Source organism: Paroedura picta, chromosome 9 (genome assembly GCF_049243985.1).
Source record: "Paroedura picta isolate Pp20150507F chromosome 9, Ppicta_v3.0, whole genome shotgun sequence".
NCBI lineage: Eukaryota > Metazoa > Chordata > Lepidosauria > Squamata > Gekkonidae > Paroedura > Paroedura picta.
Genome location: NC_135377.1, coordinates 33129419 through 33153223, shown reverse-complemented (window position 1 = coordinate 33153223; position 23805 = coordinate 33129419). Strand labels below are relative to the sequence as shown.

At 42.6% G+C, this 23805-nt stretch overlaps 1 protein-coding gene across 1 annotated transcript in view; it reads left to right on the top strand.

The window, feature by feature from the left end:
- DNAJC5B (DnaJ heat shock protein family (Hsp40) member C5 beta) overlaps positions 1–20673 on the top strand; it is a 29463-nt gene extending 8790 nt beyond the window's left edge. The window contains exons 3-5 of the mRNA XM_077351193.1: positions 8274–8487; positions 13220–13391; positions 19977–20673. Coding sequence (XP_077207308.1) covers positions 8274–8487; positions 13220–13391; positions 19977–20074 — 484 coding nt within the window. The 3' untranslated portion in view covers positions 20075–20673. The remainder of the gene's footprint in view (positions 1–8273; positions 8488–13219; positions 13392–19976) is intronic.
- The last annotated feature ends 3132 nt before the right edge of the window (positions 20674–23805 follow it).

Below are 23805 nucleotides of genomic sequence, written 5' to 3'. Positions count from 1 at the left end.
AGTTTGTTTTTAAGTAATCTTTCCCCTCTAATCTGTGACACAAATGTTACATCCCGGTATCAAACACATACTGGTGGCATTTTGATAGAGTCACTGCCTGTCTCCCTGTGCGGTTTATAGTTTTTCAAATGTGTTGTAAAACATTGTTGGTGTAGGGAGGGGTTGCTAACTTTCTAAAAAGAAAATTAAATTACAGCAGTTTTGAATATATTCTTGCCGTTTCTTCAGAGAATTAAATGTAAAGTTGCCACTGAACTTCATCGCTTCCTGCAGACCCCCCCTGCTTGTTTATCTTGGTGTTGATTTCCATTATGTTGGGATTAAAATGCTCTAATCCCAGAAGGGGAGAGTTGTCATGGAACAAGGCAAAGTAAAGTGGATTTCATTTTGCATCGTACATGAATAGTGATGATTTACATAGAAATCTATGGTAAAACTGACAGGGGTGCTTTATCCATCCTTATTAGCAATTACAGGTAAAAACAGAGGCTGCTTCTGAATAAAGTGGAAATATCAGAGGGATTCACACTTAATGGAATGGTTGTAAATACTTTCAAGACAAAAATGATGAGTCATCCTCTTGCATTTTTAAATTGATCCTTTCCCTTGTGTTAATTAGTTTCATGAAGCTCCAGTCCTGCTGCTGAACTAACTAGTTCACAATGCTGTATCATAATCCTACAGTACCTGACTTCAAATTTCCTGTTGCTATTAGTTAGCTTGTTCTTTGCCAGAATGACAACAGCTATGGTATGTAAATGTCATAAGTGTCTGGGTTTTTTTCCTACCAAAGTTGTTACCGATTGTCTACCAACTCATATCAATTTAACTTGCATGAACTGTCAGATTTCCACTCGTTCAAGTCAGGGGTCCTCAAACTTTCTCGAGCCTGGGGCACTTTGGAATTATGATGGGGGATGGAAGTTACATCCACAAAATGGCTGGTGCAGAAAGCAGTGCCACATACAGAGAGGGAGCTTGAGAGCAGGGGGGAAGAAAGGAAATTTTTTTAAAAGTACACTGGAAAAGAGAATGAAATGAATACTGTCATGGCAGCTGCCACTGGAGCAATGTTATTTTAATCTGCATAGCCAATCAGATCTTTAGTGACCAATCTGAAGCCCTGTTGGGCAGCAGCCCCAACTACTTTCTAGAAGCTCATGGTGGACACCAAGAAAGATGTTGGTGGGCACTATGGCACTCCTGGGCACCCTGTTGGCAGACTCTGTTTCAAGTTATTGTCCTTTGCAAGCATCATTGAAAGGAATAGAAGCTTCCCAGGAACCTAATAGCATTGAACATAACTTCTAGTTGCCTCTCAGCCTATAAATGTACCTCAGAGAAATTGGTATGGTTGATCTCCACAATCAACCAGTTTCCTAAATGGTTGCACCAAGTTATCAGAATGTACTAAAGAAATACATAATGCTCTAATTCTAAATACAGATATAGCGGGGGGGTCTCTTTAACTGAAATATAATTCCAAGTCTTTAGGATTGTAGATGGCCTCAGAGAGTAAAATAGGAGATCAACAGACCCTGGACAGAAAAGTGTCAAGGTATCATCCTCTCCTAAAGTATCCTGCTAGTCTTCAAGCTCTTCAGTCATATTTATTTAAATTTGATGGTCCTTAGAGCAATGGCAGGCTCGCTGTATTCTAAGCACTCAAAATCAGGTACTTCACCAAGGGAAGTCAATGTTACTTTGATAAATAGTGCAGATTTGTCATATTTCATTTATCTTTTAAAACTTGATTTATTTTGAATTTTTTTTCTGTTTTGCGTAATGTATCTTACTTATGCTAATCATGGACAAATGGCCAGTCTTTCAAAGTTGTTCTCCATGACATCTAAGATTTCAGTAGATGGTGCAGGTGGAGAGACCTGCTCATTGCAAAGAAAGAGAATACCAACTAAATGTTTGCAGTATGCAGAAATGCTATATTTAATAGTGGAATTTTGTCATTCCGCATACCTTCAATTCTAGTGGAATATTGAAGTCCCAGTAGCGGTCTATTCATTCCCCACAGGTTTCCGGTCTCACTGGAATCGCAACAAAGAAGCCGATATTTTTCCGTGCTTCTTCCCACCCCTGGCCATCAATCAAACAGAACAGCCAATGAACTGTTGTGTTTGTGCTCCCGGAAAGCCCCTTTTCCTTTAAAAACTGTTTTTTAAAAACCCCAAAACACCAGCAGCAACAAATATTTCTTCATTCATTGTCTCAGAAAGACCTTTTTCACTGGCGTAGGAGCTGGCGCTTAATCGTTTACATGCTGTTCAAGTAAAAAAAAAATCCCCCCCCCCGATGGGCACAGTTTGTGGCCAAAATTACGGGCAGTGTTGAACAGGGGTCTGTATTGTGCTCGGAAACTTTAAAGACAATTGCAGAAGGGAGCTTTCTTTTACTGTTAAGCGTTTCTGTGGAGGGAATTCAGCCTCACTTATTTGTTTCTTTTGCCGGTTTAAGGGGGAAAAAATGGCGATTGCTTCTCCGGCGAGAGGTAAGGAGGGACATTCTTTCTACCGCTATTTTGAGAATGCACATATCTTTCGCTGATGTGTTGCGGCTTGTTCTCAGAAGTGTAGCATTTTTTTCAGGGGGAATCCACTTTTCTGGATTTCTCCTTAAGCGCTATAAAATTCTGATTATTGCTGGAGTTTGGCGGGAGTTCTGCAGTTTGTTTGTGACATCATGTGGAACGTTAAATTAGTAGCATTTACATAAGGTAAGACTTCAACTACATTTAAGTTGTGCGGAATGGCCCCAAGTTTCTCCAGAAGCTGACTTCCACACTCCCTTTTTCCGTGCCCTTGCAAGTCTGCCACCTACAAATGGCAGTAGATTTGAGATGGCAGCTTTGCTTAAGTTACTAGACTAGGCAATAGGCCAGGAAGGGGATGGGCCCTGAGTAGGCACGTACACATCTTTACTTCCCAACCATATTCTGCATAATCATAGCACTTCTGGGGTTTCTCAAATCCTAAAGACCGTTTCAGGGGTTTCTCAGTGGTAAACAATTTGAGAAAGGCTGTTCTACACTAAGGCCAAGAAAATCTCTGCAATGTTCCTTTTTCTTTGAACAAAGAAAGGTCACGTATTTGCTGTTTCATGCTTTAAAAAAAATCACCTATAATATCACTGTCAATTGTTGATGGTTAAGCAGACATCAAGGTTGAACTCCTGCTAGTATTAAAAGAAGAGCTTTTTAAAAAAGAATACCCTGCTTTTCACTACCCAGAGGAGTCTCAAAGTAGCTTTCCCTTTCTCCCCCACAACAGACACCTTGTGAGGTAAGTGGAGCTGAGAGAGCTTTATGAGAACTGCTCGGTAAGAACAATTCTAAGAGAACTATGACTGGTCAAACCTACCTGGCACGAAGGCTCAGCGGATTTGAGGAGTTCTGAGATGGGAGAAATATGCAGCCCAAGTCCCATAGTCAGGGTAATAACTAAGGCCAAGGTCTTCCTGTCAATATCCATTAACCTCTGGCACAGCAAGGAGAAGACTTATAGCGATCAAATCAAGAGGTACTCCATTGATTTCATTTTCCTTAAAATTTGATACCACCAATTCCTGAGTAAGTATTCAGGATATACGTAACTAGGATATTCTGATAAAAAATGGGTACACAGCCAGAACTCACACAGATCAATGTCCAGGAACCCGACTGCATATTCAGCACCAATTGGAATGCCCAGGATATGACTTAGGAATAATGCTTCAAAAGTGCTCATCCAAACAGGAATTCCATAGAGCAGCTGGGCTACAGGCTTAGCATTAAAAGCAGGAGAAGCAGCAGGGATGTCTTGGCCCTTGTGGTGTAAAGGTAGGGGACCACAGCTGACATACTGCACTTTGCAAGGTTAGGGTGGTATGTTTCTAGACTAACGGCAAAGGTAAAGTTATCCCCTGTGCAAGCACCGAGTCATGTCTGACCCTTGGGGTGACGCCCTCTAGCGTTTTCATGGCAGACTCAATACAGGGTGGTTTGCTAGTGCCTTCCCCAGTCATTGCTGGGTACTCATTTTACCGACCTCGGAAGGATGGAAGGCTGAGTCAACCTTGAGCCAGCTGCCTTACTGCTCTGCGCCACAAGAGGCTCTATGTTTCTAGACTAAGGCCAAGAAAATCTCTACATTGTTCAAGTCTTGTTTTTGGATGGTTGTTTTGGGGGTTTTCTGAACGTTTGTTGTCATTTCATACCTTTTCCAAACAGCCTGTCTAATATTACTGCCCATTGTTGGTTGTTGAGCAGTCATCCAATGACTCCTTCTGCCAATGTACATGGAAGAGATGTGTGTATGTGTGAGAGGGGGGCTATGTCTTCACCCTTGGGAGTTTTTAAAAATAAAAAATGATGCTCAGTGATAATACCATAACATTCTGTACATGAACACTGATGTGCAGTATATGTAAATAGCAGCAATAATAATGAATGTTCAGTTGAATACAATTTAATTTATTCAATTTTGTCTAGTACTGACTCGTGTACTAGATGTAAATCTTTTATGAGAGTGAGCATCAAGAGATACTCTTCCCATTTCAGTGCTGAATACAGTGCAATTGAAGTCAGAGAGATTAGAAAAGTGTAGCTCTACTTAAGAGGAGCCAGTGTGGTTTCTCGATTACTAGAGAGCTGGTCAGGCGTCTAGGACTGGAAAGGTCTGGTTTCAAATCCTTATTCTGGCATTTCCATGGGTGATCTTGAGCCACTTGCTTTCTCTTGGATTCTTTAACTCACAAAGTGATTGTGAGGATACACTGGGGAGTGGGGAGCAATATGCCACTATGAGGTCTCTGGAGGAGGGCGAAATGAAATGTAAGCAAGAAAGACTGGGACCTTTCCCTTGCCTTTCTTTTGAGAAACCCCGCAAGAAACAATGTTCCAATGATTTCTATTGCCACTAGAGGGCACCTGCTAATTACCTGATATAAAAAGAGTCTTGCTCAAAAGCAAACTGGTCTTCTCAACAGAGTGTAAATATCTCTGAGGGAAAATTGAGGGGGAGGGGTAATTGTTTCCTTAGTGGGGGTGCAATTATCTGTGTGCCACAGGTGCTTCACACACAGAGTCTTAACACCAGCATACGCTTCATGTTTCTTTTGACCCTTTCCCTAGTGGTGTTTTGAAGAAACAACCCTTGGAAACAGGTGTAGTTTTATAAAAGTAGTAAAAGGTGCTGATTATTGCATGCATTCTAACATTAAAGGGTCTTCAGTACTTTCTATCCATTTCTCTGTGTATAATTCTTATGGAAATATATTTTCAAGCCTGTGCTGCTTCGGAGGTTGATGCTTCCTTCCCACAGTTCAACTTAATCTGTTGCGACAGTAGTGACAGAAGGGTGGGTCTAAATTAAGGGGCTTTCCGCACCGGGATCTTTGTAGCAAATTGGTTGCTGAATGAAAAATCGCCATTTAAAATAGTGGAATTCGTTGTTATGCATACCTGCCTTTGTAGTGGAATCCAGTTGCGTTTTGTAGCGTTTCCCACAGGCTTCCGGTCTTGGCAAAAATCGCTAGAAAGGAAGCGCTATTGCCAAGCTCATCCCGCCCCTGGCCGTCAAGCAGCCAATGGGCAGCCGTTAGCATGCTCCCAAACAGCCCCTTTCCCTTTAAGAAAGTTTAAAAAAAAAAAACACACACACCCATTGCAACAAATCTGTGTTGATTCGTTGCAACGGAGAGACCCATCCAGCTGCCGGTGTGTTTGAGCTGTCGTTTGATCGTTGCCACGCTCCCTCTGAGTGAAAAAAAAAATCCCCCCCCCCTCACGGGCCCGATTTTCAGCCGAAAAAAGTGTAAAAAATAAAGGGGAAATACATCAGCAAACGGGCTTCTCTGTTGTTTGTGTCCAAAGTGTTGTTTGTGCTTAGTGACTCTGGGGAGGGACTGAAGCCGGGGAAGCCTCTAAACAGAAAGAGGCTCGCTGGTGCGTTTATCCCCGCTCGCTCGGAGAAAAAAAAAATGGCGATCGCTTCGCCAGAAAATCAGAGGAGAGAGCCAGGGGGAGGGACTTTGTAGAAACCGCAACAGTGTTAACGCACAGGTCTTTTTCGCTAGTGTTGCAGATTGGTTGCAGGAGTGTATCGCTTTCCGGAGGGTGAATCCACTTTTGGGGATTTCCCTGAAAGCGCTACAAAAAATCTGGACAAACACAATCTGAGCCACAAAAGCTTCCTGGTTTCTAAGGTGAATACTGTGTCAAGCAGCACTTCCAAGCAGTGAACCTGGCTTTTCAAGGAAAGTATACCCTGTCTTAGACAGGGAGTTCTGAAGTCTCTGGTCTGTCTTTTTTTGTCCCATAGAACCTCATATCAGGATTAGGCTCCAGCATGTTCATCCTCATCCAGCCTGTTACTGTCTCTCCGCACTGGTTCAGAACACCAACATCCTTGGAATCGGGTGAAAAAGACAGGTAGAGATGGGTATCAGCCACATATGGATGCCATTGCAGCCCATACCTTCTGACAACCTCTCCCGATGGCTTTGCATAGATATGAAATAACACAATTGATGGGTATGGATCCATCACGCTATGGCCACAAGTGCTGCATATGGAAGTCTTTGAGTTCATAAGGTGTCTCTTGTGAGTTTTGTGAAAACTGAAGAGAGCCAATATGAAGTAGCACATACCTTCTAACTAATGCAGTTGAGTGTGGATGACTAATGAAGCATATACTTTGGCAGAAATCCAAACTGTGCAGATAACAGAAAAGGCCCGGAGGACTGGCTCACTCCTGCTTCACCTAAACGATGAGAGGCAAAGTTATACACCGCTCCAAGGATCTTCTCCCACTCCAGATAATCAGCCCACCTGCATCAAACCTTCTTAGATCATGGGTGTAATAAATCCATAGTCCTTGTAAGCAGGGGTAGTCAACCTGTGGTCCTCCAGATGTTCATGAACGTGAACATCCATGAACATCTGGAGGACCACACGTTGACTTACCCCTGCTTGCAAGGACTTCAGCCTCCCAGCCTGAGATAGCTCCCATCTGCTACAAGAAGCACCACAGAAGCACACCTATGCACCCCAGTAGGGTTAAATCATCTTCATGGCCCCTCCTCCTCTTTTTAATAAAATTGATGTTATCAGAATGCAGCATATCTAAACCCTATATTAATTTCTGCACATGAGTCGTGCAGTCATACCCTGGTTATAATGAGCAATCCACTTAGTTCAAGACATATGAACAGATTCTTGCATTTAGATAGAAATGTAAGGAGAGTGACTTTGTGTTTATGTGTTATGTGAAAACAAAACCATGTTACAGGCTAAAAAGAAACTGTCTGAGCAAAAAGGTTCTTTCCTTTAAGAGTCTTTTTCCTATCCAGATCATTTACACATCCTACTCATTTTGGAGAGGCAGGTTCTGATTTTGACGGAAAACGTGTTATACTTGTATCCAAAGGTTTTCCACTTCCCTTTGCACTTCTTTCTCTCACATTGTTTTATTTAGACATTCATTTCTACAACTTCACACAGGAATCCTCAACATTACCTTAAACCACAACCCAGTTTTTGAAAGCTGGCTGTTAGGGACCTATATATAGGAGGCCAAAAATATTTATGACCCCCCCTCCCCCAGAACCAATCCTAGCTACATTTATTCCACTGTAAACTCTCCTGTATAAAGAGCAATGAACTATGCATATGTACCAGGACTGTAACCCTGGCATAGTTTCTTGAAAGTAATCCCCCAGCCAGAAAAGTGGGAATTTCAACCAAGCAAACGCCCACAGAATCATGCTGTTTGTGTTCATGCCCATATGTGCTGTGGTTTGGGGATGAAATCATCAATATCTCAGCTTGTGTGATATTAAAGAAACACATAATTGCAGTCATAATTATAGAGAAAAATCAGTACGTCATCTACAATATAACTTTTAAGATTTAAATATATAGTGTTTCATGAAATAATCTATATAATTTTAATTAACACCGTTTTTTTTTCTGTTTTCACAGCAGAGTACTGAAAAACATTTGATATAGTTCTCATAAAAAATAATATTAAGGTATCCCCTAAAGTTCAGCAAAGCTGCATTTTTAATCCAAAGCATGCAACTACAGAATTCACAAACGGAACGGGGGACTTCAGTGCAAAAAATGTAGAATTGTACATGCAAAATCTACCCTAAAGAAAATTTTTGACTGGGAATCTGAGTTCGCCAGAGTCATATCAACCTTTTGCTCAGGAAAGAAGTGTTCCTCTGGCTCCAGTAACTGTCTACTGACAGCATTCTCCTTCTTTTCTCGCTTGCTTAAGGAAGCTGGCTCTGAAGTATCACCCTGACAAGAACCCTGATAACCCAGAAGCAGCAGAAAAGTTTAAAGAAATCAATAATGCTCATGCAATACTAACTGACGCATCCAAAAGAAACATATATGACCAGTATGGATCATTAGGGCTGTACATAGCAGAGCAATTTGGCGAAGAGAACGTCAATACGTATTTCATGCTTTCTAGCTGGTGGGCAAAGGTAAGTTCTTCAATGTGAAAGCAGCTCATCCTTTGTAAGGGGGAATCATGATATTGCAAATCTGTTTTTGGTCTGTCAGTTGGAGTATTCACAGAACCAACATGGGACCTCCCAAGAGTTCTAGAGACATCAATCTAGAACATGTCTCAGCATCAGAAAGAACTTTGTAGAAACAGTTGCCCATCTTAGCTCTGGAAACAAGAACAGCAAAAGAATAATAATTTGAAGCACTCTTTGAGGGAAGTGCTTATTAAAGGATGTTTCCATGTACCTTTCATTTACTAATTAAATATGCTGGATGCCATTTTAATCGCCTGAAGACATTAATTATATTTGAAGCTAGAGCTCCAGGTTAATTTTGACTTTCTTTTCAGTAATGACTAAATGTAAATGACTCATGGCTCAAAGTGAAAAGTCCTCTTAGTGTGACAGTCAGTTAATGGGTTATTGCCACACAGACTTAGCCCCATTCTGGACTATATATGGCATGGCATATGCGTAAGCAATAGTAATACATAACACTGTGTGTGATCATGGCACACCTTGGTGCCTTGCAAAGAGGAAGGGGAAGGGAAGTGTAAGAATATGGGAGAAGAACAAAACGGTACAAGCTGAACTGGGGTAAACGGATCTTGTGGTTCTGTTGGCATCAGAGGTCTTACTCATCTGGTTTGTTATGTAATCCTAAGAATTTGGCATTTGTGGGTGTACATATCACACACTAGCACTTCAGTCAGTGTCTGACCAAGTACATTGGGCCTCAGGCATCAAGAATCTGTCAGATCTCACACCTAATGTGTAATTTTCACTGCTATTTTGAGCTACAACGTCTTTGGGGCAGAAAAAATGTTAACTTAAATAGAACATAGACACATGAGATTTGGCATTTTTCACAAGAGGGTTTTTAAATATATATATATTAAAGTATTAATTTTCCTTCTGTGAGATACTCTTGCACTTTGTTTTTACCAAATGAATTGTTAGGAGACCCAGCTTTCCCCAAATAGATTTCTGTGCCTTTTATAGCCGTGTAACTGGAAGACATATTGCAAGTTGCAACTTGCTCCAACTGTGAAGAGCAGTAGTGAAGCTGAACACTTGATGTTTCAAAGTCCTCTCCATATTTTCTTGTTGTTCTCGTGTGGCAGAGTCTTTCCTTACTCTGTCAGGCTTTACCTATGACTCAAGGCACCAATAGATATGAGGAAGGTCACAGATCTCCATTCACATATTACAGATACAGCATAAAGAACAGGGATTGAACCCTTAACAATCCATACATAGTTTTACTCATTGAAATCCCCCCTTCTTGTGCTGTTATTAGCTCTCTCAAGGTGAAATTATGGGTTTTAAAGGAGCTTTTCCCCTCAATGGAGCTAATGAAAATGGAGAGAAGCAGTTTCTATTAGCATTGCAAAGTCACAGTGGATAAAAGGGTTCAAACATCTTTGTCATGTCTGTTTGTGGCCTCAGACTCTTTCTGTGTATAATTTCAAACTAATTGCCTTAAATACTTTCCTAAAATTTGGGTCTACAACTTGGCCTACACAGGCAATAGAAGAGGCAATGGATTACTAAAATTGTAGGCTTGATTGTACCACTTAAAACTACCGGTGGCCTATTACAATTTAGAATGGACCTTACATTGCAGATAGAAAATCAGGAAAAGAGTCAAGGTAATATCTTTCTGACTGCTGTGCTAGTTTTCCATCTGCAGAGAATTATTTTGAATAAGGGCGCATTAAGAATTTGAATTTGCTACCTATATGAAGTGGTATTCTGCTTATTCCCCGGCATGTATAGATCACACACAAAACAATCTTACACATTTACTGAATTTCTGCGTACCGCATAGCTATTGAAAGCACCAATTCTCTTAAAAGGTGTCCTTGCTAGATACAATAAATTGCAAAAACATCATTGCACATAACTAATTGTAATTCCAGTAACAGACATATATACATTATAAAGTTGAATATGCATGCAGCCAACTCACTCTCTAGCTGATTGCCTTTCCCTGGGGCTGTGTTGCCAATAGCTCAGCCTTTGGAAGATGTGGGGGGCAAGAGGTGGCAGCCCACCCCTCTACAGCTGGCCTGGCCTGGCCTTGGAATAGATGTGGTTTGATGGGATGGTGGGGACAATGGTGACCTATGTTGACACTGTTGTATGGGGGTGGAGTAGGAGGGCCAATGCCCCTCCAAAGCAGCTGTTTTCTCCAGGAGAACTGATGCCTTCCTTCCCTCCTCCCTTCCCTTCCCCCTCTTGCTTTCTCTGTCTCTGTCTCTTTTTTTCTCTTTCATCCTGTCTTTCACTCTTCATCTTCCTGAAGGTTTCCAGGTCCCTTCCTGGAAGTTGGCAATCTAGCTGGCTGCATATAGAGGAAGAGTCAGGAGTCAAACTAAGTTCTTGAGATTAGAGTCTGCTACTTTTTAACTACTTCACCACACTGGATCTCTAGATCAAGCAGGGAGCGGGGCGAGGAGGACTAGAAACCAGGAAGGTCACAATGCAGGTATATTTGCTAGCACTAGTTGTATTCCTGGGTGCAACAGGCTTTGTCTCTAGTCTTTGTTGGTCTTAAAGGTGCCACTGGATTCTAAATATGTCATCTTTTGTTTACTTGTTAGTTTATCGAGCTACCAAAGTACTTAATGTATCAGTAGTTTTAACTCAATGTGTTTTTTTAGGGTACTCTGCAGAAAAGAATGTTCAGTCAAGAACTAGTACTAGCTGTTAGAGAAGACACAATTTCCCGTAGAGTTCTCTATCATGTTGCACTGCAGTATATTGGCTCGTTTAAGCAGATTTATGCAATCACAGAATGAGAGTTGATTGGGAGCAGGGGTGGGTGTGACCTCAGGTGACAGACTGAGGTTGCTGCAGCCTCCTCTTTCTCTGTCTGCATTTTGCCATCGGCTTCATTGCCATACACTGGAAGCCAAAGCAGCTAAACCCCTCCCAGGCTGAACTTTAGTGTGGCCAGCTACCAAGATTGCCAACCTACAGGTGGGGCCTGGAGACCTCTCAGAATTACAACGGTCTCCTGAGCTTTTGGGGAAGGTAGAATATAAACATCAGGCAAGGCTACTAGCACCTTACCTATCACAGTAACCTTCAGACTTGACTTCTGTAACTCACTCTACACAGGTCTTCCCTTGGCCTTGATCCAGAAATTGCAGCTGGTACAAAATGCAGCTGCTAGGGTCCTCATGGGAACACCTTGGAAGGCCCATATTCAGCCAGTGCTGAGGCAGCTGCATTGGTTGCCTGTTTAGCAGTGGATTAGGTTCAAGGTGTTGGTTTTAGCCTCTGAAGCTATATGCAGTCTGGGCCCAGTGTACTTGAGGGACCACGTTTCGCCCTATGCCCCCCATAGGGCTCTGCAGGTGCAAATAGATTGTTGATCCCTGGCCCACAGGAAGCTCACTTGACCTCAACCAGGGCCAGGGCCTTTTTAGCCCTGGCCCCTGCCTGGTGGAATTAGCTCCTGGAAGAGCTAAGTGCCATGTTAGGGCTGACTCAGTTCCATAGGGCCTGCAAGGCAGAGTTCTTCCACCAGGCTGTGGGTTGCGGTTGGGTGGACAGAAGATCTTGCCCTCCTCTGAGGTGGAGTTTGGAGTCTTCCATCTGCAACATCACCCCTGGGGCACTTGGTGGATGTGGCAGATTGGGGGGAGGGGGGTTACGGTCTAGGGAGGTTATGGAATTGTATTGTATATTGTTATCTTTTATTTTATGTTTCATTGTTGTCAGCTGCCATGAGATGGCAAACCTGGGAGCAGCAGCATACAAACACAGAAAGATGGAAAGAAGGAAGACCTGTCAAACCTGAGAAGGGAGGGGGAATTGATTTTACTGCCTCCTAAGCAGGAATGGGAAGGAGGGGCAGGGGCTTCAGGTGGTATCACATGTTAGAATCATAGAATCATAAAATAATAGAATTGGGAGGGACCTCATGGGTCATTTAGTCCAACCCCCTGCACTATGCAGGACACTCACATCTCTATCGCTCATCTACTGTAACCTGCCACCCCTTTGCCTTCACAGAATCAACCTCTCTGTCAGATGGCTATATAGCCTTTGTTTAAAAATTTCCAAAGATGGAGAAGCCATGGCTATCTGGAACACCCTTGTATATGCTCATGACAACACCGGGCTGTCTCCCTACACAATTGCCTCCTTTGCAGTTTGTAAAAACCTTTTTACCTAGACATGATACTTATAGTTAAATTCTAAGCAGAATGGCACCTGTCTAAATCCACTGAAGTCAATGCACTATAACTCTGCTTAGGATTGCACCAATAATTGTAATACAGTGATTCAAATAAGACTAGGATCTGAGAGACCTGGGTTTGAATCCCTGCATTTCCATGGAAGATCTGTGCATGACCTTGAGCCAATCACCACACTCCCAGTCTAACCTACCTCACAAAGTGGTGGCTGTGAGGATAAAACAGGAGAATGATGTGAGCCACTTTGGGCCCCACTGGGGAGAAAGGTATAAATGAAGTCACTAAAATAAAATAAACCAGGTTGCTTACAGTTTACATGTTTGGTTTAGAACCCCATTTTGTTATCCTTGATACAAAGGAAGTATTTTTGTTTCTAAGTCTCAGTCTAGAGCCATTTAATTCAACAGCCTAAATAGTCTTCATAATGATCCTGTCCAGTTGCCTTCCCAAAAGGATTCTATCTATCTGGCTCAGTGTCTCTCTTCTGTTTCCTCCAGGGCCTGTTTGCTCTTTGCGGCCTTTTGACCGGCTGCTACTTTTGCTGCTGCCTCTGCTGCTGTTTCAACTGCTGTTGTGGCAAGTGTAAGCCCAAACCACCAGAGGAAGGACAAGAGTTCTGCATGTCTCCCGAGGACCTGGAAGAACAAATTAAGACTGACATGGAAAGAGGTACTTGTTATTGCACAGGGTAGAGAAGTGCTATTTAGCACACACTGAAAAAGTACAGTATTTTCTCAAATATAGACCCTGGGGTTTTATTCTAGCTGTTCAGCTTTGATGGTTTTAATTTGAGAAAGGGGACTAATTTGAAAGAAGTGTTTAATTGAATTCCTTTCATTCTGCACAGGTTACTTTGGTAAGTGCCCAGCAGGTTAATGTTCCTGTTAATCCATTTGCCCTCTGGCTCTCCTTTCTTCCCTTCATTGTTTGCCTTAGAACGTGCTAATTTCTACAGTTGCAGCTGCGGGTCCTTTAGCTTTGTGGCTTTCATTCCCTTTGGTGGTCTCATTACATCCTAGCACTGCCATTTTTTTCAAACTGAATGTCCATACCTTTCTACCTTGAACAGTGGGCAAGCAGAAATTCAACAGAAGGATTGCCTACCTCCAAGATCTCCCAGAGTTAGAACTGATCTCCATTTTATAGAGATCAGTTCCCCTGCGGGGAAAAAGAGAGTGGATTCTATGTCCATTTACCTTTCTGAGCTCCCCCCCCCCACCATACCATCCCATCCCATCCCCATAATCTCCAGGTATTTCCCAACCCAGAGTCGGTGACTCTTTCCTCCTCCTTCCCCCCTCCATGATGGAAAAAGCCACATCTGTTCATTTTATTTTCTTAAGAGTACTGGACAACAGCTGCTACAGGGATCAATTAAGACATGAGCCCCTATAGTAAATTCATTTATACTTATACTAGGGGCAAAGCCTGTTGTATTCAGGAATACAACGGGTGCTAGAGCTTGGCGGTGGGAAGAGGAAGGGGAGGAGTTGTTCAGTCTGTAAGGGCATGGGGTTGAATGTGTGTGTTGTGTGGGAGGTTGTGGTGGTGTGGTGACAAATGGGGGCATAGGTGCGGAGAGATGAGTGTCAAGAACCTCTGGTTCAGAATGTTCATTGAGTGTGGGAGAAGACTGACCTTTAGGAATTATGGCATAGTGGTTACAGATGAGGTTTCCAGAGCCATGTCTTCAGATATGTGAAGGGAAAATCAGACTGGACACTCTTCTTAGAGGGAGATTACATGGCAACCAATTCCTCCCAGTTCTGCGTCATTTCCCTTCTTGTGTGAATTAGGCCACAGATATTGAAATGTTCCCCTGTCCTAATATACAAGGGATAGTCACAGTACACAGATGTTCACCCTGCTCCTTCTGTCTCCATTTTTTCACTGTTGATAAAATGTTATGTGCCCACATACTTCTTTCATGGTTGCTCCTTAGAAGAAGAAGAACTGTTTTTTTTGTACCCTGTTGTTTACTACTCAAAGGAGTCTCAAAGAGGTTTACAAACACCTTTTCCCTTTATCACCCCTCAATAGATGACCTATGAGGGATGTGGGGCTGTCAGAAGTCTGAGAGAACTGGGAATAGGCCGCAGTGACCCAGCAGGCCTCAGGCGCCTCAAAGCAGTTTCCAATCATCTTCCCTTCCTCTCCCCATAGCAGACTCCCCGTGATGGAGGTAGGGTAGAGACCCTCACATGGAATCTGGCAATCCTAAGAGGAGGTCTTTCTGTGCACAGCAATCTTGACCTTAGTAAGATTTTGTATACTGTTTTCTATTTGCCAGGCCAAGCTTGAAAAAAGTCACTTCAGTTCCCATGTCTCTCCAGACATTTACTTGTTCACTAATTACACTTTCAGGCTGTAAATATTCTTTATTTAGATCTTCCTGCACTTTCCAGACTTATAGGACTGATGCTGGTCTGTCTGTCTGTCTGTGCCCCAGAATACAAACAGTTGCTGGTAAGGGCTGGTCATAGCCCATAACCCATAGCCCAGGAGGGACACACCTGCACAACTCCCCCCCCCAACTGCAGTCTGCAAGCCTCTCTACCATAGTATCTAGATCGCTGCTCATCTCTAGATTATAATGATCAGCTCTGCATGCAAAAATGGCTACTTTGGAGGCCAGACTCTGAGGCATTGTATGATTTTGAAGTCCCACCTCCAAACCTCCAGGAATATTTCTAACCCAGGGGTAGCCAACATCCAGGTGGGGCCTGGAGAGCTGCTGGAATTACAGCTCATCTTCAGAGTATAAAGATCAGCTCCTCAGGCAGAAAGGGCTATTTTGGACAGGGTTGTAATGGAGAAGAAACATTTGAGGCCTCCCACACAGGTTGTTGTTGAATTGAAAGACTTGAGGCCTACAGCACAGGGTTGTTGTACAGATGAAGCAGGAGACAAAAGAAGCTCCACAACAGCAGCCAGTTTTGTCAGCAGAATAATGCTGTGCAGGAGGCTTCAAATCTGCAGAGAGTTGTGAAGACGAAATTCACATGGCTTGGCTGTGTCTAACCCCCAGCCGGAGCAGTATTTTAAATAAGAAGGGTATTTTCTGTGGCCTCCCAGTCAGGCAGCTGTTTGGTAGAAGGGGAAAGCTCCCCCTTAAAAAGGAGTGCCCACACCCATGCCCTCAGACTCCTCTGCGTCACTCTTGGAAACGTCTCCCTCCGCTCAGTGTGGGGCTGTCAGAGACTCCTTCCCAGCAGGCCTGTAGGGAGGAGGGGAGGGAGAGCACTCACCAGCCACCTGCCAGCTCTGTCAGGGTTCTGTGGTAAGTTACTGTTGGACACGACAGTTAGGGCAGCCTTGGGGCAAAAAGGTTTGCTGGATCGTGAAGATAGGTTGAGGGACTTGGGAATGTTCAGCCTGGAGAAAAGGAGGTTGAGAGGGGACATGATAGCCCTCTTTAAGTATTTGAAAGGTTGTCAATTGGAGGAGGGCAGGATGCTGTTCCCATTGGCTGCAGAGGAAAGGACATGCAGTAATGGGTTTAAACTACAAATACAACGATATAGGCTACATATCAGGTGAGCTCCCCCTCACTGGCAGTCTTCAAGCAAAGGTTGGATACACACTTTTCTTGGATGCTTTAGGATGCTTTGGGCTGATCCTGCATTGAGCAGTGGGTTGGACTAGATGGCCTCTATGGCCCCTTCCAATTCTATGATTCTATGATTCTATATTAAGGACATAATGCCTATAGATTCCAAAGGGTAGAGAATAACTTTTGGGTGAGCGTTTTTTGCTACTGCAATAAATGAACGTGAAAGCAAGGTGTCTCTTTCTGTGTAAGGAATAATCAGTGGGTAGCTAGCAGATGTAATTAATCCCTGAAAAGTCTTATGGAATTTTAATCCCTATCCTTCCCTGAGTGATAAAAAATACATTGGGGTGGTAGCAAAGTGGAGAAAGGTGAAGTTCTGCTTAGCCTATGACTAGCCCAGGGAGCTTCATGGCAAGGGTGGGGATCTGAGCCTGCATCTTCCCAATCTGAGTCGCTAACAACACAACACACTTGGCTGCTGCTTCATACCTAAGCAAAAATCAGTTCTGTATCTGCTTGGACAGCTAGAAATCAAGCACCTTTCCAGCCTATTATGATTTCAGGAATGCAACACTTTACTTTCAAAAAGAATGAAAAAATAACTTAACCTAATAAAATAGAGTTTGAGTTAGAGAACTATTCCTGAAGAAACTCTGTACCTTTGATTACATAAAACACAGACAATTCAATGAGTGCCACATTACAATTCCTGAATTCCTAGGCCCAGGGAAGGCTGTACCTGCTGAATTTCTGCACAGCTGAGTTGTTATTAATGTGCAGAAGCATTTGCTGGGAGGAAATGGAAACTTTAATAGGAGATGGTACTAAATGAGTACCGGAACATTTACTGCCCTGATTCTGAGATCATGACTTTGGGAAAAACACAAGCCTTATGCAAATCTATTCTGTTCTCAGGCAATTTGAATAAACACGATGGAAATTATAGTGTTTCTTATTCCAGAAAATCAGATGTCAACCCTCGTTTACATACAAACACATAATCACAAATGATTCTGCTAGGAGGAGGGAGGTGTCTTTTCAACTGAAACCATTCAAAGAAAATGAATTTTAACCAATGCAAGCTGATGGGCGCTGAAACAATGTCCTTGATTGAAGATGGTGAACCCTTTGCACAGTGCCAGGAGCTCTCTCTTTATCATAGGATTGTTTCCTGTGGGGTGAGAACTGGCCATTGCTGATTTACATTTCATGCATTTATGCAGAATTTTAATTGCCTATCACTGAAGCTGAGATCAAACAAATGCATTCCAGGTGGCAAATCTTATTTTGTGAGGAACCTCAAACTTGAATGTCCTAGAAATTCAAGTTCAAATCTTCATGAAATCCCTGAGATGCCTCTCTTCAGTACTGGCATGCCCTCCATCATGCAATTCAGAAGACAGCTGTGATATTTTTACAGCTCTTACACTTGTTGAGTTTGTGTCATAATTCTGAAGAGAGTTAGGGATTGAATTTCCTCTTGGCTGAATTGAAAAATAAAAATGGGACATAGCACTGCACCTAGTGCTGTTAGTGGGAAATCATCAGGGGCAATGTGACCTTCAGGTAACTGAGGGAAAGGGGTTATTCTTCCCTGCCCCAGAAATGAACATGTAAATGACTGTCATGGTTTTCAGTTAGGTGAAATAACAAGCCCTTTTTTCTATATGGACAGTAATTCCATCATATTTACAAGCATCTGCTTGGAAAGTTGATGTTAATGTGTTGTAAGGGTTTTATTCATCAAAATATAGGACTCTTAGACAGGGTAATTATTTAACTGTGGACCAACGGGCATCTATAGCAATGCTTCCATTCCCTCCTCTGCAGTCTAGATGTGATTCAGCTTTGAGCTTGTCTCCTCATTATTGGCACAGTCCACAGGATGAAACATAGCTGTGCAGTCTGTAGTATTGGCTTCTTGCAATTAGCTGTAGTGAACTGGGAAAGTATCAGACTTTCCTCATAACAATTCCCACCTAGAAGCACGAGAGGCTATGGTTTGAACATTGGAAGCTTCTCCAGGGACTTTAAAATCTTGGACTTTACTGGGTTTGCTGGCAATACAGCCATTAGTTCAACAGGAAAGAATATTCATTACTAGAACAAAGAGGAATCACAAACCGTGTAAAGAAGAGTGGCAGCAACAATAGAGGGTGGGGATTTCTCTTTGCCAGGAATATCGGACCGAGTCGGAGTATAAGCTTTTGCACGCACACACTCTTCTTTCGATACACTGAAGCAGAAGTCATCAACCATTACATATGGGTGATGAGAAGGGTGTTTGACTTATTAATTATTGTAAATAATATTCTAAATTATTCCACTCTGATAATGGTGGAACATTTCCTCAGCGAGAGGAATAGTGAAGCCTTTTCTCTGGCACCAGGATCTTTGTACTCGAGAATGGCTCTACCATAATCAGAGAACTGAATGAGAGCATCCAAGAAGATGTATATGTAAAAGTGCTGATAGTTAAATACGGCACTGAATTCTGTGACAGCCACTACCACAAATGCCTTTAAAAGATGATAGATAAGTGCATGGAAGAGAATAGGTAGTGATGGCTGCTTATTTTTCAGAAGCGCAACCTTCATTTTCACATGTACCTCTAGCTCCTATACTGAGGTTGGATAACAGAGTTAGATGGCCATCATGAGCTACTTTTGTGAAGCTTTCTAGTATCTATCATGCCACTGCAGTACTGGATGGGGCATTGGATTGACCCAAGACTCCAGTCCAATGCTTATGAGTATTATTCTGCTGATAGTAGGATGGAAACCATTTAAGTTGGAGGAAGGCTCTTTGGGCTAGAGGAAGGCTTAAACTTTGTTGAGTTGAGTGACTGCACCCACTCTAGTAGTTTTCTTCTTATCAGAGTTGGTTTGCCATTAACTGCCTCCAGTTCATGACTATGGAATCTCCCATCCAAATATTACTTCCAAGATCCTTTAGGATGCTTTAGAATGCTTTTGGCTGATCTTGCGTTGAGCAGGGGGTTGGACTAGATGGCCTGTATGGCCCCTTCCAACTCTATGATTCTATGATCCAAGGAGATCAAGTTAGCCTGGACTAGCCTGATCAGGGCAGAGTCTGCACTTACTTTGTTTATTCCATTGTCAATCCTGTTGAATTCAGATCACTTTGAACTCGGGTCTTCCTCTCCCCCCTCCTCCCCATTGAAACAGGAAAGTCTTCTGCACGTGGTTAGGGAGGCTCAGAAGGTGTGGGGGGGGGGAGCCAATCCTCTTTCTTTCTTTTCTTGAAGGGGGGGGGGAGAAGCCAAGCAGGGAGCCTCTTTCTTGGAGGGGCGGGGGAGAGGATCGAAAAAGGCAGAGGAGGGAGGAAAAATCCAGGATCGACAGAAGTTGAGAGAAGTTAGGGGCTTCTCCTTTAAGGCAAGCATGTGACATGACCAGGTGTAGCCTATCAGAGGTTCTCTACCACAGAGCTTTCTTTATTCAGGATTAACAGCACTCTGAGATATCGCAAAATAAAGGTAGGGTCACTCCCGATCAATCCTTCTTGCTGCAGAAGGAAAATTTAAATCGCCCAAAATCCAAACAGAAATCGCATTCTGTGTAGAGGGCAGGGACTGAATCGACCTGGGGTTGGAATAAAAGCTCCGTGCAGTTTACACCCAGGGCTAACTGGACAATAAATCCGACAAATTTATAATCTTGTTTCCTTCTTTGTTTTAGAAGGGGAAACTCCAATTCTACTTCAACAAGTGACAAATGCAAGTGAGAAAACTCAGCTTATTGGAGACAGTCACCGCAGCTACTATACAGATTCATAAGCAAGGAGCCACTGAAGTCTGGTTGAATGCCACTGGGAAAAAAATTTGAATGGTAAACTTGGTTAAAGCATTTTCACACATGATACTAGGGCTCTAATCTCATTCCATAAGTTTACTTAAGTCCCAATGCAGTCAGTGAAAGCTTGCGCTGCAAAAGTAAATATATGTAGGATGACTTTAAAAGCACCTTCAATCTCTCAAGCACTGTTTGCTTGCCCATGTTAATGTGGTCAAAATGGATATGAAGTGGAAGTCACTGAATGTGCACAATTTTACATTCATGCACCATGCAAAAAGCACCTTTAGCATCACATGTGAAAATGTCCTTAGTTAAGTAAATAACTGCACTTGATCTGTAATTTAGTCAAAGGCAACTTGGATACAATTTCTTTGATAGCTCTAGGATCATTAAAAACTAGCAATGTTGTAACAGCATATAGGAACTATGTGTGAATTTCATTCAACTTAAACTGCTTTCAGAGGTACCTTTTGACTTAGTAGTAGCAATGTGCACTTAAAAAATAGATTAAAAAAATGGGAAGGATATCTATACCATTATTCCAGATTATTCAGATCCCCAATACTATTATTTGGATACAGAGGGGTTTTTTTGGGGGGGGGAGGGTTCCATTATTCTCTATGAAGGAGCTCTTTCTGGGGAGGGCGCTAGAATGGCTGTTTAGTGACACTACAGAAAAATTGCAGGGAACCTAGTGCTTCCTGCCTACTAAAGACTCCCCAAATTTCAAGAAAACTGGATCAATGAAAGTGTCAACCCAGTGTACTGCAGTGGTAAAAAGGCAAACTCTGTGTTAGTGATTAAGGAAAGGACTGAGAGTCAAATGTCCAATATTGTAATGCCCCTATATAGATCTATCTTGTGACCTCATCTGAAATATTCTGTACAGTTCTGGTTATCATATCTCTAAAAGGACACTGCAGAGCTGGAAAAACTACAGAGATGATTAAGGGGTTGGAGCACTTTCCCTTTGAGGAAAGCCTGGAGAGTCTAGGACATTTCCATTTAGAAAAGAGATGACTTATGGGGGAAATTATGCATGGCATGGAGAGAGAACATCTTCCTCTCTCACAACACTAGAACATCCAGTGAGGGCATCCAATGAAGGTGATGGTTTGTTGGTTCAGGACAGACAAAAGGAAATACCATTTTATACAGAGGGTAATGTGGAGTTGGTCTCCATACCCTGTTGTTATCCATTCAGAGGAAAAGGTTGGCAACTGTGTGAGAAAGGATGCTGGACTGGATGGACTATTTGGTATGATCCAGCAGGGCTCTTCTTGTGTTCTATGTACCTTTAGCCATTCTATTTATATCCAAACAAACAAGAGCAACCACTAGCCAAAAAACCTCTAAATGCAAATAGAACCAACATAACCAACCAGAGAATCCTTGCAAACCATAAGCCAATGTAGCAAACGCAATACAACCAAGGTCAAACTACAGAGTCCAAGGGAAACCAAACTGGCTATTTATTTATTTTTTGGCTATTGTTTTATTTTATTACTAGCAGTAGAGCCCGCTGTCCAAAAAATACAGCGGGCCCTAGGGGAGGGTTTGCTTCCCCTCCCCCCCCATGTAGGGAAACGCTCTCCAGGCCCCGGGGCTCGGAGAGCATTTTAAGGCGGCAGTGCAGTTTTAAAACGCTCTCCAAGCCCCGGGGAAGGTGATCCGCGCCTTCCCCGTGGCTTGGGAAGTGTTTTAAGGGCCGGGGGCCAGGGAGCCTACCTTCGCTCTCGGCAGCCAGCAAAGTAATGGCCGCTGTGGAGCGAAGGAAAGCTCTAGTGGGGGGTGGGGGTGGGAGGCGCGTTGGCCGGGCAAGCAGCCAATGAGCAGCCGTGCTGTGCACGGCTGCTCATTGGCAGCTTGGGGGTGGACTGACCAGCGGAAGGGGCCTATCGGCACCCTTCCTCATCCCGGACAGGGCCCGCCTTCCGGGCCCTTACTCTTTTATTTAGTCCGTGGCGCCCGTGGCGCCGCGGGGCTGTTTTAAGATATTTATTTATATACCACCCTCCCTTGTGGCTCATGGTGGTTTACATTGGAAACCTTTATAAGAGTTCAATATAATAAACATCTTGCTTTGAATATATAACATTCTTAACAATAAGAACTTGTACCAGAAAAATAGAACAGTTTACAATTTAACATTCAACACTGGAACAGTAGAATAAGTTTTCCTGCACTGTGGTTCAGTTCTTTTTCTGTGGGTGAGGTTGATGAAGGAAGGGACCTCTGGGCTCTGATTGGTGGTTGGTTCATTTGTCTCGACCAAACGCCTGGTAGAAGAGCTCCATTTTGCAGGTCCTGCAAAATCCAATACCTAGGCAGCCACACAGACCTAGCAAATCACTCATACTTCTATGAAATTGAGTCAAGCTGGTTTCCTTTTATCTTCTTTGGCCATGGTTAGAGGGCTGTGAGACAACTGTGACAATTTGGCAGGCAGTTTTAGCTATCCCACTAACAAATGATCCCATTGCCTGGAACAGTTGCCTCCTCACCACCACCCTACCACCCAGCGTGGAAATCCATTAAAGCTGAATTTAAACAGGTCTTGGGAGACTTAAAATGCCACCACTAAAATTTCAAGAACATTTTTGGACCTCATTATCACTATTCTGGAAAACGCAAATATTGCTCTGGATACCAGTACCAAGGTAGCTACACAGACCTGGCAAAACATTCACCCTCACTGATAAGATAATTTTAGGTATATATTGGGACCAGAAATATCTGAGTGCACATCCTTGTTTAATGGAAATGAGAACAAGATTATCTTAATGTATTTGGAAACATAATAAATCAAATAATAAATAAATAATGTGCATATTTGTGCCAGGGAAAGACTGTTGCACATAAATATGCTCCCCAGCTTGCTGGGCTGTGTTCTTTTGTCCTGAAATACTCCTGACTGACACCAAGAACTGTAAGCTGTTGGAGGATGATTGTGTCAGTATTCTCAAGTTGAAAAGCCTGTCTCTATCCTTTTGTTCTGTATATATCCAGTCCAATTCCACTGAAAGATCAACAGGCTACATTTTCATATACATCAGCCTTCTTTATTGCTAAATATCTAAAAATTTAATAAAACAAAGATATTTGCAGACAAAACATATAAAAATGGATAGAATATCATAACAGGGCCCAGGATAACAGCTAAGCATCCCAGAAAAATAAATATTAACTCCCAGAGAAGTATGCATAGGGTTGCAATCTGATAATAGGTGATGAATTCTAAGCACATCTACTTAGAAGAAAATAATATGTTATTCAATGGGGCTTACGTTCAGGAAAGTGTCCTTAGGATTTCATCCTGGACTACTATGCATATTTATCCTTTAAATTTGATTGAGTTTCTGCATGAATGACTAGCTTGTCTGAATTATTGTGCAAAGGCTGAAGAACATGGCTTTGTCTAATGTGGCCTCTGATGGAGTAATGTTCCTTATTTAATGGAATATTTGGAAAGTCACATCCTTCATTGGCACAGAGAAAGAGGTTGTTGCTGTTTGGATTTGCGCATGGAGAGCCCAGGAAACTTCCATGAACTGAAGTTTGTGGATGTGGGGCCAGTTGAACCCTGTTTTTTGGCAGAAACATTCTGTATGAATGTAAATAAGAACTGTATAACTGTGGACTGCTGTGATTTTTTTTGTAATAAAGGTTTATGCACAGCAAAAAAAAGCCTCTGATCTGTCAATATTACTAG